This window comes from Convolutriloba macropyga, chromosome 3 (assembly GCF_964194025.1).
Source record: "Convolutriloba macropyga chromosome 3, txConMacr16.3, whole genome shotgun sequence".
Taxonomy (NCBI): Eukaryota; Metazoa; Xenacoelomorpha; order Acoela; family Convolutidae; genus Convolutriloba; species Convolutriloba macropyga.
In genome coordinates this window covers 9,145,057-9,159,371 of record NC_134470.1, presented here as the reverse complement: position 1 = coordinate 9,159,371, position 14,315 = coordinate 9,145,057, and the positions used below count along the sequence as shown (strand labels likewise).

The following is a 14,315-nucleotide window of genomic DNA, read 5'->3' as shown; positions in this document are numbered from 1 at the left end:
AGAAAATTGCTGCCGAAATGCTCATTTTTACGATTCGAAGAGGAGTAATGGAGAAGTCCTTTTTTAATCAATTTTATTGGAGTGATTTTTGAAGCGGGAAATGAAACGCGTGAAAAAACTTAGAGTGATTTTGGTGCTGAACAAAAGTTAAGAGCGGAGCGAAAAGAGAGTGGTTTTTGTTCATACCGCTGTTTTTTGAGAGAGCGAGAAATTGATGTATGAAAAAAAAATTTCTCTAAGCGAGCGAAGTTTTTTTGTTCACGTGCGGCTTTTAAAAGCAGTTTTTTTTTGCAACTTTTGATGGTTATGAGGTTGGATTATGATATTGTAGTAGCAATAGGCTCGTTTTGATAGGAACTGAAGGTTTCAAGTAGTTAATTTGAGTTTAATGCTAATTCGGAGGTTTTTGATCAGTTTTGCTGATTTTTTAGACGAAATTTAATAATTTTTTTGCCGGTTTTTTTTTTGTTTAATGCTTTAAGTGGAATTTGATTAGGAGCTTGTTACTTACCAATTGACTAAAGTTTTCTTGGTATAAATCATTTTTTCTCAGGAAAATTGACAGAAAAATTGAGAATGTTTAAACTATTTTTCTTATTTTTTTTTGCAGTTTTCTTCTTTTTTTAAATCTTAGAAAATTTTCTTAGCCTATTATGACTTGCCCATTGTTTTGCTAGCTTTTCATTGCTCTAATTGCAAATGAATTTTTACTCGGCTTTATGTTTCCTTGTACTATTTAAAAAACTCATCAATTTTCTAGTTTTTTTTTGTTCGATTTGTTTTTGAATTGCCGTTTCTATTCTTCCTTAATTTTTTATGGCGTTTATGGAAGTTCAGGGTTCACAATAGTTGTTCTAGTTGTTTAGTCATAAGTATGGGCAATTTTTTCATTCGAGTCGTTTCCGGAATTCTTCCGGCTATGTTTTTTGTATTTTCAGTATCCGTTATCCAGAAATCAATGAATGGTGCCGCTGAGATACGATTTAAAAAGAGCTGTGATAATGCGCGCGCCAGAAAAACAATATTCATGCAATTTCTCAAAAAAATCACGAATTTGGAGTACAATTGAGCAGTGTAATTAACTTCTCGTTTAACTATCACTACAAATGCATATATCAAAGTTTACTTTTTACTTTCTTTTAATTATTTTCATTCACTTTTTCATTGCTCGGGATGTGCACTGCAAACCGTTCATATCTCGTTAAGCTGAGCCACATTTTACAGTAAAAACAGCTCTATAGTGAATTAAAAAAAAATGTGCCATAATGAAAAGTTTTGTGAGTTTAATTCACTGTATAATTTACAACAAAGCGATTTCCTGTTTACTATGATATAAAATTAATTTCTGAAAGAAAACTTGGGAAAGTTTTGAGATAAGGTGGATTCTTTATAATATTTTCGTATTATCAATTATTCTTTTTTGGAACAAAAAAACATCAGTTTCTAATTGTTTAAACTAGGGTATTGCATTGACATAACTTAAAAATCCTACATATAAATCAAATATGTCAAAGTATTTCACTTGCAGAGAACCAGAAATATCTTAAATTTGGATAGATCTGGTGTTATTTTTGAAAATATATCAAAAAATATAATTATTCTTCTCCAAATCTACGGAATTTGTTTAATTTGCCTAATCAGTGGCTTTTTAGTCAAAAATGATCAAAGTATCAAATGATTTGTTAAATATAAAATGCGCAAAATTATACTATAGTCAGAAGAGTGGAAATCGTCTCAATATATTTTAAATTCTTTTTAGAAAAAAATTTTAGCAAATTATTTTAGCAAAAGAGATTTACGACAAAACAGATTTTCGATTTTGAAATTTTGACAGCACGATTGCTTTGAAAACTACCAAATAATTTTTCATTGCAATTTTTGTGTTTCATTTTTGCAATCTAATGAATTGTAAATGCTTGTGAGGATTATAATGCTGCCATGGAAATAATTTTGAGTGTATATGTCATCTGCGCCATCTGTTTTTAGTTCAAAAGAGCGCTAACACTTTTCACAGGCATCATTGAATCTTCATCTATTTAAGAAAGAAATTGAAAAACGATAATTGTTATTGTTAAAAGTAAAACTGAACAAGAAATTTCAACCGGGTTGACATTATATTTGACCAAATTGTTTTCAATGCAGTAAAAAAAAATCTTTATGTTCAGTGTGCTGCAAAAGCTGGGCATCTGAATTTTTTTAAGGTTGTGGTGCTGGCTTCTGTTTACCATTAGCTGCCATGGCTAGTAAATAGTTTATTTCTTGAAAAATTTACCGACAATTGCAGTAGGCTATTATTGATTAAAATTTAATTGCTTGGGCAGGTAATATTTCAGTATGTATTGGAATTTATTGTGGTTCATGAATTTATGGTGTTTTATAAAAGTTTTAACTGGTGTTTTGCTTAGATTTGATACAAAAACTGTGCAAAATTGTATCGCTTACTGATAAAAATCATTTCTCAGAGAATGATGTTGGAATTTTTCTTTTCACTTTATTGTTGCCACAATTTGCGCTTTTTCGAATGGAAAAGATTCAAATAGATATATTTATTGAGTAGAGGAAACTGTATGGAGTTTTCGTATGCTTGAGTTTTGCAACATGTACGGAGGAGGCATTTCCGAATACAGGATCTTTTTTTTTCAATTTCTTAAATTTGACTCTAATCAACAAATCTGAATTTTATAATGTCTCTGAATAACCTAAATCGAATATTGATATTAATTAACTCCGGAAACCATCTTAATAATCTTGAACTTTTCACAATTCCTCTGATTTCAAAGCAAAACCAAAAAGGTTTTATTGCCGAATTGAGGAAAAAATCCGAAGTTGTTTTTGTACGTCCATTTTTAAGCAATAATGAAAAATCCCGAAATTATTGCTCCATCCAACTGAATCCATTTATTGCAACAACCGCATGATTGGAAAATTTTCCTGTAATCTGCTTTGTTGTCAGAGGATGTACCTTGGTGACCAATTTTGTTTTCAGCATTCGTGAAAGAAAAGAAAAGTTTACATACACCTTTTTCTAGGTGTTTTGATATTTCTGCAGCAAACCTTAATGCCACAGAAAATATATGTTTCAGTCTCTTTATACAAATTTTTCAAAAAAATTCATTTAGTGTGAAATCTCTAGAACTAGTAATTTGTACCATAGTAAATGACATATCTGTTTTCTTTATTTAACCTAAAAACTGATGAGCAGATTCCATTATGATTAAAATTAGTATAAATTGTGAAAAAAACACCGTCTCTCTGTTACTTTTGTTTGCCGCACAATTGATCGAAATTTTTACCAATATAATTCTAAACATTTATCTATAGCTGATACAGATTTATGAAAGTTTGATACTTAATTACATCGCCTGTCTTACATGCCTGAGGCTCAGAGCAGAGATTAAAGCTTATAATCGTTACCACCTGATGGTAACTAGAAGGCTTTTTTTTAAAAAAAAGAACCTTACCTTATCTTAACCGTCTCGATTTCGGTGACTATTTTTTAATGAGCTCAACTTCATTTTTGCTATTACTGCCTTTTGCGACCCGTTTTATTCCGGGAAGTTTGAACTTTCTATTTAAGGCTGCTCAATATTTCTAGTTGTGATTTTGCACACTTTTACACAGCTTAGAGGATGAAAACTGCCATAGTTTAGAGGGTGAAAATTGTTTGCCCCCTGCCTCCCGCCCCTTCCCCATCCTGTCTACAAAGGCACACAAGCTTTGTTTTTGAAGAAATATTTAACATAATGACGTACGCTCTTCGTTAGGGGGGGGGGGGGGGTTGCATAAGGTTCTGAAAATGACAAATCCTACCTTTTTCCTTATTTTTTTCAATTTTTTCTTATTTACTTTAAAAATCAGAAAATATTTGAAACATTCATCTGAGTAATATCATCAAAAAGCGCGTCATTTGACAAATAAAATGTGGAACATTGTTAACAAATGAAATCTGTAGTATAAAATCTGCACCGCTTTCTTTGATCAAATGAAAGTTTCTCCTGCAATCCGCTGTTTTTAATTTTCCGGTTTTGGCTCTTTTTATGAGGTTTGTTTGAAAAACGTTGTTCCTTTTAGCACCGGATTTTCGACTATTTCTTGTGCGTGTTTAATTAAACGTTTTAGCCATATGTTCCCCTTCAAAACCAGCCATTTTTAAAAATCAGACGTGAAAAACGTATATCACTTTTATGTCATTTGTTCACTTTGCTGCTTTTTAATCTTCTTTCAAGTCCGAATTCATTTGTAGAATATTTTTACAAGCTAATTAATGCACGGCTTTTGAACGCCAGCGTGAACAACATTCGGGTATTTCACCAAATTAAAAGGAAAATTTTCCTTACCCGCGCGGGGCTGCAAGTTGTGTTCTGAACACCCCCCCCCCCCCACCCCTCCTCCCCTACCCACCCTCTGATTTCTCCTGATACCTGTCTTTTTCCCGCGTTTATTTTAGGCGTACTTTCATTTACCTCTTTTTTACCATTTATACAATCACACAGGCAAACGTCCGTAATTGCAATTTTGTTGCGGTTAGGGGCGATATATTTATTGTTTGTTTGTTTGTTTTTGTTTACACATTGAGAACGTGATCTTATTCGTGTGAAAATGAGACGTTGCGTCACTTGGGTAAGAAAAATTATTTTGCTTAATTTGTAAACATTTTTGATGGAGGAAATTGATATTTTGAAAAATTAAATAATTTTTGTGACAAAAAAATAGTAAAAAGACAATTGGCGGTCGTTGGGTTGTTGCTTTTTGGAATATTCACCATTAGATAAAATTCCAGACGAAATATTCTGCCATGACTATATAAGCTTGCAAAAACAACAAAACCGACAAACTGCTCGTGTGGAGTTTCAGAAAATTTGATTAATATAATATACTAGAGCGAAAATTAAACAGTTTTATCTCCAGAATGCATGAATTTAAGTTCGTACGGAGTAAAGAAATCATTCTGAGGCAAGATAGAGCCGGGGTTTTAATTGAGTTTATGATAAGATTAAGTAATATTTAAATTATGATAATCCAAGCATGTTAGAGAAAAAATATTGCGCGTCAGTTAATTGTAACAATCTAAACTTTCCCTTTTTCGGGACTCACGACCACTCAAAAAAATTAGGAACCAAAACGATTTCTACTGGATAATATCTATGATGCAATCGTTTGCGAGTAACTAGTCACCACCTTAATTTCTAAATCTCTTCTCCGAGTAACTTTGAAACTTATTCACGAGAAATGACTTTTCATTGCTCCAATCGTTAGCATGCTTGCAAAGTGTACGCAGTCACAGATTTTGCAGAGTTGTGATTATAAGGTGAGCCTCGGATAAACCCTGGAGGTCAATTTTTGGGCTTCCGAATAAAATACTCTTTTGTTGTTTTTATTTATGAGAAATACCAAAAAATATCTAGAAAATCAAACTTTTCCAGAACAGAAACCTACCGAAAATGAGTTGAAGGGAAAGCAATTCGGAAAAGTCATGAATTATGCTGAGCGTTTTTTTAAAAAACGTTTCGCAACGATTTATTGAAAAATATATATATTTTTCGCCACCTAGTGTTGACAATCTTGTTTCATACTTTGCTCGGAAAAAAACATAAGAAATGGCGTTTTTGACTCTTTACTTTTGGGAAAGACATCGTTGATAGACATTTTCAAGAAATTCAGGAAATGAGCTTTTTATATTGCAATAAAGCTCTAAAAATAGTTTGGAGGAGAAGCACAAATGACGAAAAACGTTTGTCGTGTTCTATGTCACCACAGAGAAAACTATCAAATCTCCATCAATATAGTTCAACGAACCAATCGGGTGTTAAATTTAAAGTCTGATATCTTGAGCTGGAAATAAAAAAAAATTCGAGCCTAAAATTAATTTATCCAAGGGAAGAAATTGTCAGTGACGTAGGAATGAAACGAAAGCAAGTTAATGTTTTTGGTACCTCACAGCTGGCGAATTGTTAAACTTTGAGGTTTGCAATCTGCTGTATGTATTTTTTAGCTGTTTGTTCATCGCAGGTAAAAATTTTAAGATACTTGCTAGGAAAACTTTTTTAGTTGCTTTGAACGTTAACTCGGTTTATTTTTTTTTCAATACAGTATTGCATATAGAAAAGCTCGCTACAAAAAATGTTTGTATACAAAAAGCAATAACACAATATTTTTGTTTCTTGTGAGCGTGAATTGAAAACAGCGATAGAAAAATTGAGAGTTTTGGTCTTTTTAACCATTGTTAAGTCAAATATTACTGGACTGTCTTTTGTTTAGAACATCTGATTTCTAAATTGAAGCATAGTGCTGAACAATTGATAAATACTGTGTTCCAAGGACGGCTTAAATGTGTATCTATATGCCTAAAGTCTTAAAAATCATTAGCTTTTAACGAAATAATTCTTAATAAATTTACTAAACATTCAATATGAAACCTATAGGACTTGTCGTTGGTTAGATTAAGCCATAGGAACGGACTACAGAAGCAGAAAAACTCAAAAAATTAAACAATTTGCGAAGACACAAATTATTGAAGGCATTAAATTCATTAGCTATTATCTGATTACTATGTATTCTTCTTTCCATTTTCATTCATACGAATGCATCTAAAAATATACTGAAAGATTAAATAAGTGCATTTGGGCCACATTTGAAAAACATTGGGATCTAATATTACTCTAATGTGCTGAAAAGAAGAGAAAAAGAAACACAATTGAAACACTAAAACTTTTATCTAAACGCATATTGTCCAAAACAAAACATCAGTTACGACATATCACTGGACTTTTAAAAGTTTTGACTACAAAAAATTGTATTAGAACTCTCAATGTTGAGAATAAGCTACAAGTTGACGAAAAAAAACTACAAAAACTGAAAAGTTTAAAAAATCATTGAAATTGTATAATATCATAAACTTTGAGACTATTCTCTATAAAATGACTGCCTCGCGTAACATCAATCCTTGAAGCCTTAATTACAAGCTTTTGAGACCGGTCAGCATTTTACTCCTACCTAAAGATAAAAAAATAGGCAAAAACCTCTAATTCAAAAAGAAATTGAGCTAGAAAAGTGTCGAAGCCAATTAAAATTAACTTTCGTTAATTAGTTTTTTATCATCAATTAATTTTTCAACAACATGATATTCTTTTATTCAATATGTCTTCAAAATATCAATACATATAAACAAAAACATTAGAAACACGAAATTTCTGAGAAAACCGGTAGTATCAACGCCATTAAACTCAATTGCTTTACCTATGATACATTGAACATCTTTTCTAAGCTAATTGGAACTAACACTTATGGGATAATGTGATGAGATTTAAGAAGAACCACAAACAAATCCAAAAATTTTCCAAATGTCCAAAACATTTATGAAAACTCGCGCATCGGTTTTATTAAACCAATAGTTAGTTAGAAGATAAAGCCGAAAATAAAACCATTTTTGTCGGAGTAGAAAAAAAGAAGTTCCGGTAACTACTGGACATTCGTACAGTTCACGAAGATAAGTTTGCGATTCATTATATTTCAAAAAATAGTTTCAAAAAATTACTTTTGAAGTCTTAACAGCCAATAAATTCAATAGCTTTCAACAGAAATCAACATATACGCTCAGCCATGACTCGATAGAAAGACAAAATTGTTTGTCATGCGTGGGTAGTCAGTAAGATATCACAATAAATCCTATGATTATGGAACAAAAACAAATACAGAAACCCATAATTCATTAGAAAAGTGCGAGGAGAGAAGGTCGCAGCCATTTAAACCATATCTTTTTATCCGAACAATTTATCTAAGCCCTACTTAACCTCTTCTCGAAACCAATGGGAGCTATCAATATTAGGATAATGTGATAAGATTTCAACTGGAACCAAATACACAAAAAAATCAAACAATTAAAATTTTTTTGAACTCCTGTGGCATCGAAGCCATAATACCAGGAGTTAGAAAAAAACGATAATCAAAATATTTTAGATTGCTGTTGAAAAAAATGATGGGGCTCTGGTCTTTACTTAGAATTTCTTACAAATCATGAAAATAAGTTTAAAATTGGTTAATGTTGAAAAAAATTTTTTGAAAAATTATTTTTAAAGCCTTAACTTACAATAAGTTCAATAGCTTTCAACAGAAGTCAAGAAATACGCTCAATCATGACTCAATAGAAGAAGAAGAAAGATGTTTGTCCTGCATGAGTAATCAATAGGATATCACAATAAGTCTTATGACTATGAAAACAATAACAAATACAGGTAAAAACCAAAAAATCAGTAGAAAAGTGAGAGAAGAAAGTGTTGAAGTCATTTAAACCATAGGCTTTTCTCAGAAAACTTTATCTATGATAAAGTCTTCCCTGAACGTCTTCCCTAAACGTCGATCTATTGAACGTCTTCCCTAAACCAACGGGAGCTATCTAAATTAGAATAATGTGATAAAATTTCAAAAGGATTCAAAAATACGAAAATATCCAAAAATTTTAAAATTGTTTTTGAAATCTTGTGGCGTCGGAGTCATAAAACCAGTAGTCACAAGATAAAACCGCTAAACAGATTAATTGCAGTAGAAAGGAAGTGGATCCTGTCAGCACTGAAACTGACTTACAGTTTACAAAAATAAATTTATGATCGGTTTATTTAAAAAAAAAATCGAAAAATTAAATATAAAGTCTTAACAGTCATTAGCTGTCTAATCAAAGCATTGAATAGCTTCATTAATGCTCATTACGAAACCAATTGCACTTTTGGTCAACAATTCTATGCCATAGGCTCCAAAAATTCAGAAGAACCTCAAAAAGAAAATCAAAATTTCATTAAAAATTACAAAAGCTCAGAGTCGAAGCCATAAAAAACATGTGCGATCCCTTGAAAACGTGTTTTTTGTTCATTAGGCATCATTTTACTGTAAATCAGGCTTATCATTAACCAAACATTTATAAGAAAAATGACCAGTCTCCAGGTGACCTGTAAAAATATGAAGTTTTCTAAAAAAAACAGCTCTCAAATAGAATTCGAATTATTTTTTTTATAGTAAACTTTCCTTTAAGACCAAAACTAGTCTTTTTATCATATTTTGTGTATTAGGAATAAGAAATTGATTCCTTTTGTGGCGTGAAATGTAATTTTGAATGAAAAAATTTAAAGAAAAAATCATAATTTGAAGAAAAATTACACTAAAAGTGAACGAAATCATACCAAAAATGACGTGTTCAGACAAAACTTCAATCCTCAATAACCCCTCGAAAAATACGAAATTCAAAAAGATCTTCTTAATTTCAAATTCTAGGCTGAACGAGCTTTTTAATGATACCACTCAAATTTCTCTACGATGAATATATCGATCGGCCAAAATTGACTGAACAAAAAAAAACCCATTTGAGTATATAGTTCCTTCCCTCACAAGTGGGGTCGGAACAACAAACTCTATTGCCATTTTTTTGCCATATTACTTGAGAGGAAGTTCAAAAACTCAACTGTTCTTATCAACAGTTCTACGGGTATGTGGAAATCTGTCAATTGTCTTCTTAATCCACAATTAGTTTTGAGAGGGACATTCCTAAAAAATAATCACCTATTAGACTTTTTTAATTTGGGACTGATTAACAGTATCATAGTCATGTGGAAACGAGTTACTTATAGCCTGGAAAAGAGTGGAAAAATCAAGTAAATTTACTCTAGAAATCTGACCACGTAATGCTAAGAGCCCTCGCAATATGGTAACCTTGATAACCATCCGAAAGTCTTTCCAGAAAGTCTTACCAGATAGTTCGTCCCAAATTGACTAAAGTTTCCTTCGATTCTTTTGACTCTATGTCGATCTTATGAAATCTTACAAGATGAAAACTCTTGCTCGTATTTCGCGTAGGTTTTGTCCACTGAACCAACATTTATCAGCTCAACTTCATACTTTAGTGGGAAATTTAACTTAGTGCAATTTTATAACTTTGTTTAGATCCGGAATTTGATCCCATTTCTTCGGAAGGAGAACCTGGACAAGCACCAGGCGATGAAGAACTTAGAGAAAGAGAACCAGGCACTCAGACGCCAGCTGAAGGAGAAAGATGACGAGATCGCACACCTCCAAGGTCAGTTTATGGATTCCATCTCAATTCAATTTCCGCCTCATTTTTCGGCTGAAAGATTCCACCTCAATTCGAATTGCACTCAAGTTTCGGTTGAAATATTCCACCTCAATTCGCACAACTTTCATTTTTCTCACCACCGTCTACCCGTACCAGTTTACAATTAAAATTTATAGAATATTAATAGACGTTACCCGTATCGGTAAACGGTTGTACTAAAATTGTTTTATAGAATATTAACATTTACAGGTATCAGTACACGTTATACTGCTGGTTCGTACATTAGATACTTAAACGACGGGTTAATCGCGGGACCACATGTATAAACTGAGAGTTCAACCCCTAGTTCTACTCTTGGTATATATATTTAAGTATTAAAGAAACGTCAAATGCAAATATGAATTAATAAGTTATGTTAAACAGCATCAAATATGAACCGAGCATGAGGAGATAGAATAGTTAAGTTATTAAGACTGAGATACCACTAGTTACCACAGGTTGATTTATTCTAAGCTAAACTTTTGATTTAAATAGAACTTAAGAAATGTTAACTTGTAACTTAGAGGAGTTAAGTTGAACTTACCTGAATTCCAAAGTTGTGCTAAGTTAATATTTTCGTACTTAAAGATTTCTTAGTTAAGAACTAGTCACAAAATATTCTAAGTTGAAAACGATCTCAAGTAAGATGAGATTTAAGCAAGGGAGCAATACGAAGTATGATTTAACTCTGAAGTTTTCGGGGACCAAATTGTGCTGACGGTTGAGCGTGCAAGCTCCCTTTATACTTGTGGACACGTGGCTCTCTAGTATCCTATTGGATAGAGATAAAAGTGTCGACAGAATTATCAAGGTTAAATTGGTGTTCTCAAAGTTGCGTGATAAATCACGTCAGGGTATTCTCAGTTTAAGTTAGTGGTCTTAAAATAGTAAGTTATGCAAAACTACTTAGTGATTTGTTCACATGTTAAAAATGGATTTTGTCCAATTTAAGTTTGTGCTTCACGCACTATAACGTAAATTCTCAATATAGCACTAAGATTATCAAATAGTGTTACTGAGGGTAGCACACTTCAGTATAACGTTCGTCAATGAATGGGTTTATTTTAAAAAACGTTAATAGATGTTTTTTTACTAAGGTTTTTATAATAAACAGAAATCGAAATCGGCGGGGAGTACCAACTCTAACATCGATAAGGTGGAGAACAACTAACGTTATGCATATGAACAAGTTGAATAAATTAATTACGAAACCAAGTAGGGAATCAACCATAGTAAGGGCCTACATTTTCTACAGTTTCATTGTTTTAAAATACAAAACTACTATTGGCCGCAGTTTTTGTTTTTTAAAAATTTAGTTCATGATATTTTATATCAAATAGGTATAGCTAAATCCGTACTGTTATCAACAGATACAAATCACAGAGCTCATTTTGAAACTGTTATCTTGTTCTTTTATCTTCAGTAAGTTACAGAGCGGAAATATAAGTAATTTCTCGGAGAAAAGACAATGAAAAACTGTTCGTTCAGAAAATTTAAGCTTAAACCTACTGTTTTGCATCCTGGATTTTTAAGAAAATGCAAATTAAACTGCTCGGCAGCCCAAAAATGACAAATTTTTCAGTTAAATACGTAATATTTTGATTTTTTAACAGGCATAGCTTCACATTTTTGCCATTTGATGAGCTCTCAGACGGAAATCAAATTAAATGTGGCAAATCTTATGTGCTGACATAGTGTCATGAATTATAGTTATGATAATGAAGCCGACCATTTTGGGGCCTACTATTCAGGCAAATCTGTGCGGCACTACTTTCGTTTACAACTTTTAACAATTGCCCTGACTTGAGTCGCAGAGCATTTCAGCGCTGAACCAGCACTTTTCAAGCGTAAACACTCAATTCACTTCCGGAACATTGAATTTCCAGAATATTTTAAGTGTCCTTATGTGCAGTTCTTCTTCATTATGATTTTATTGAGGCCATGGAATTAGCCCAGACTAAACTTATCCTGCACAATCTGAAGATTACTCATACCCCAAATTAAGTCTGAGCAGGGTAATGACATACTTTTGTAGCTGAAAACTGGTATTTACTATAGTAGTATACACACTATTTATATATAAGCTAGTAGGCAATTACCAAAAAGCGCCTTTAGCTTAGTGGTTACGACTTGCTACGAAAATTAAATGTTACAAGTACGCACGCGGAATTTCGAATGGCATATAAATCAAACATTGTTGGCGGGAGTTAAACTGAGCATCTTATTTTTCATGCAATAAATTTTACTCAAAATAAAGACTGGCCCGTGTAATTTGGGACATGAACAGAGTACTGAACATACTAAAAAACAAAATGTCTCCATACAGATTCAGCGCTGATTTACTCTGCCCTTAACCTCCGGGTGCATGATAGCTTTTTTCGCAAAACGTTGGACTTTATCATGGAATGGCTAAAATATGTAGGGCAGTTTTGTTTTGTACGCATTTTTAGGAGTTGATTTGCTCACTGGGGTTACCACTGGATTCTGAAAAACAAATAATGTTTGTAAACAGTGAGCTGAAGATTCTTGAATGTTTTGAGACCATATTTTATTCTCATTAAATCGTATCAGCTCTTACTCAAAAAAGTTTTACGTTTTCGTTTTTTGTCATGGAAGACATATGATTCTTATCAGTTCTCAGAAAAAAGAAGTTCTCTTTTTTCCACATTTCTTTGATACTTTTATCAGAGCTTGCAGCTTGCATGATCTATTAATTACCTAAAAAACAGAGAATCTTCATCGTGCAATCGTAACATTATATAATACCTTTATCTCTACCAAATCGTAACATCAATTTGTTGTTAACGTTTTCAGGTTGAAATTTTATTCATAGAATCTGAAAAAAAGCTTTTAATTTTTCAATTCATCTATTTTTTAGGAAAACTTTTGAAAGTTGCAAGTTATTTTTCTTTTTTTAATGGTTGCTAATTGTAATTATGGTTTTATTTGTTCATTCAGAAAGTCTCTATTAACTTTACCAAAGCTTTGCATCATATAAAACTTTTTGTATGGTCCTTGTATCACTACTAGAAAATCATACAAATCATTTTATTGTACATATACCTAGTACATTTACCAAGAAAAAAGTTTCTCGAAGTATGGCTGCAATGAACCAGTTTTTTCAGTGTCAGTAGTTTAAGGTGCAATGATTTAAGCATTTTAGGGTTAAGTTTGATTATTTGCATGGTGCTTGTATGACTACTGAGAAATTATACAAATCATGTATGACCTAGTATGGATTACTAAGAGTTTTGTATGATGAACAACCCGGGGGTAGCTTGTGTGAGTTAATTCAACTTTTGAACGCACTGCGTCTTAGTTTATTTCTTCACATATTTTTTTAAATTATACGATCTTGCAAGATTTTAGATGATTCAAAAAAAAATGTCGTGTAAGGTGCTATGTTGAATGTTAAGCATTAAAGAAGTGACAAAAAATGTTTCTATTTGGTTGACTTATAAATTTTTACTCGGCGATTCATAAATGCTGATAAAACATTTTTCTCAAAAAAATGTTAGATACGCTATAATAATTTGTTATCCAATTTTTCTACTAACATTAACTTTTGTAAGCTGGTGCGTAATTTTTATGTTGCGTTTTTGACTCTATTTTCTGGTAAAATGATCATCTGATTCATAATGTTTTACAGGAAAATTTTGCATACCAAATTATTTCTCAGAAAGTATATTTTTCATTAAAAAATAAACCTTCGCAGACATTTCATATACATTTAAGAGCTTTGAAGAACCTTCATATATAAAATCGAAATATCTTCCTAAACCTCAATTTAGACTGCATTCTGACAGGGCTGTAATGTGATGTGAATAAAAATTTGATTTGATTTGATTTGACATTTTGTAACGAAATGTCAGAAAAAGTTAGCTGGATGAAGTCTGGTCTCTGGAGAGAGTGAGGGATTAAATTTCCCATCTTCCCCATTCCCTGTCACTCTAATTAACTGGGTTAAATTTAACGCATGTTTAAGCAACTCTGACATCTGTAACTACTATTTTCCTCCCCAAAATGCCTCGCGGGGCTTTCTTTCAAAAGCAGACGCAAGACTTAGACGCTTTAATTAGCATTTCATTTCATCCCTCTAAGAACTGAAAAATATTCAGTTTCGTCCTTCGGTTTGCTGAAGTGACAGCCGTCTATGTTTCACTTTTCAGACGAAGATGACACCGCAGTTGATAAGGGATTTGGGTTGAAAAGTGTGACG

The 14,315-nt window shown here is 32.2% G+C and overlaps 1 protein-coding gene across 16 annotated transcripts in view; it reads left to right on the top strand.

Moving 5' to 3' along the window:
• The window catches only part of LOC142335911 (cGMP-dependent protein kinase 1-like), a 217,200-nt gene that overhangs the window by 155,097 nt on the left and 47,788 nt on the right, over positions 1-14,315 (top strand). For 15 of the 16 annotated variants that reach the window (XM_075384281.1, XM_075384293.1, XM_075384287.1 and 12 more), the window contains one exon: positions 9,928-10,060. In XM_075384281.1, the coding sequence (XP_075240396.1) occupies positions 9,928-10,060 (133 nt within the window). Of the gene's footprint in view, positions 1-4,485; positions 4,621-9,927; positions 10,061-14,315 lie in introns of those variants that run through there. The other variant, XM_075384290.1, reaches the window with a different exon arrangement.